Source organism: Tupaia chinensis, unplaced genomic scaffold, assembly GCF_000334495.1.
Source record: "Tupaia chinensis unplaced genomic scaffold, TupChi_1.0 Scaffold000001_1, whole genome shotgun sequence".
NCBI classification, from domain to species: Eukaryota; Metazoa; Chordata; class Mammalia; order Scandentia; family Tupaiidae; genus Tupaia; species Tupaia belangeri.
In genome coordinates, this window is record NW_006159427.1 from 3,209,748 (window position 1) to 3,210,178 (window position 431).

Consider the following 431-nt stretch of genomic DNA (forward strand, 5'->3'; position numbering starts at 1 on the left):
CGCCGCGGGTTCAGCACTGGCCAGCTCCCGCCCCAGCCCCACAACTGGCCGCCGGCTGATTGACAAAGGAGCGGACCAAACAGGGCGCAGACGATTGGAAGCCGCCCTGCAAGGGTTTGGTTGCGGCCAAGCCGCCTCTTTAAACTGGCTTTCCTCCCGAGATCAGGGAGAGGCAGGAGCGTGGTTGGTAGCCAAACCTGAAGGCTCCAATTAACCAGCTGTCTGGCACTCTCGACTGCAGAGGCACGAACCTCGCAGAAGAAATCTGCGCTCCTCGGGACCGGCTCCTGCGCTCGCCGTGCGGTCTGCGTGCGCTCCCCGCGCCCGGGGCGAAGCGGTCGAGGAGGAGCCAGAGCGGGGAGGCGGGAACGACCTGCCACGGGTGAGATGATGGAGCAGCGTCTTCGGAGGCCGCCGTCGCCAGAGAAGGG

General features: G+C 66.1%; 1 protein-coding gene across 1 annotated transcript in view; it reads left to right on the forward strand.

Moving 5' to 3' along the window:
* Positions 1-431, forward strand: part of GPR158 (G protein-coupled receptor 158) — a 483,854-nt gene that overhangs the window by 4,914 nt on the left and 478,509 nt on the right. Inside the window, exon 4 of the mRNA XM_027770684.1 lies at positions 242-416. Within this exon, the coding sequence (XP_027626485.1) occupies positions 242-416 (175 nt within the window). The remainder of the gene's footprint in view (positions 1-241; positions 417-431) is intronic.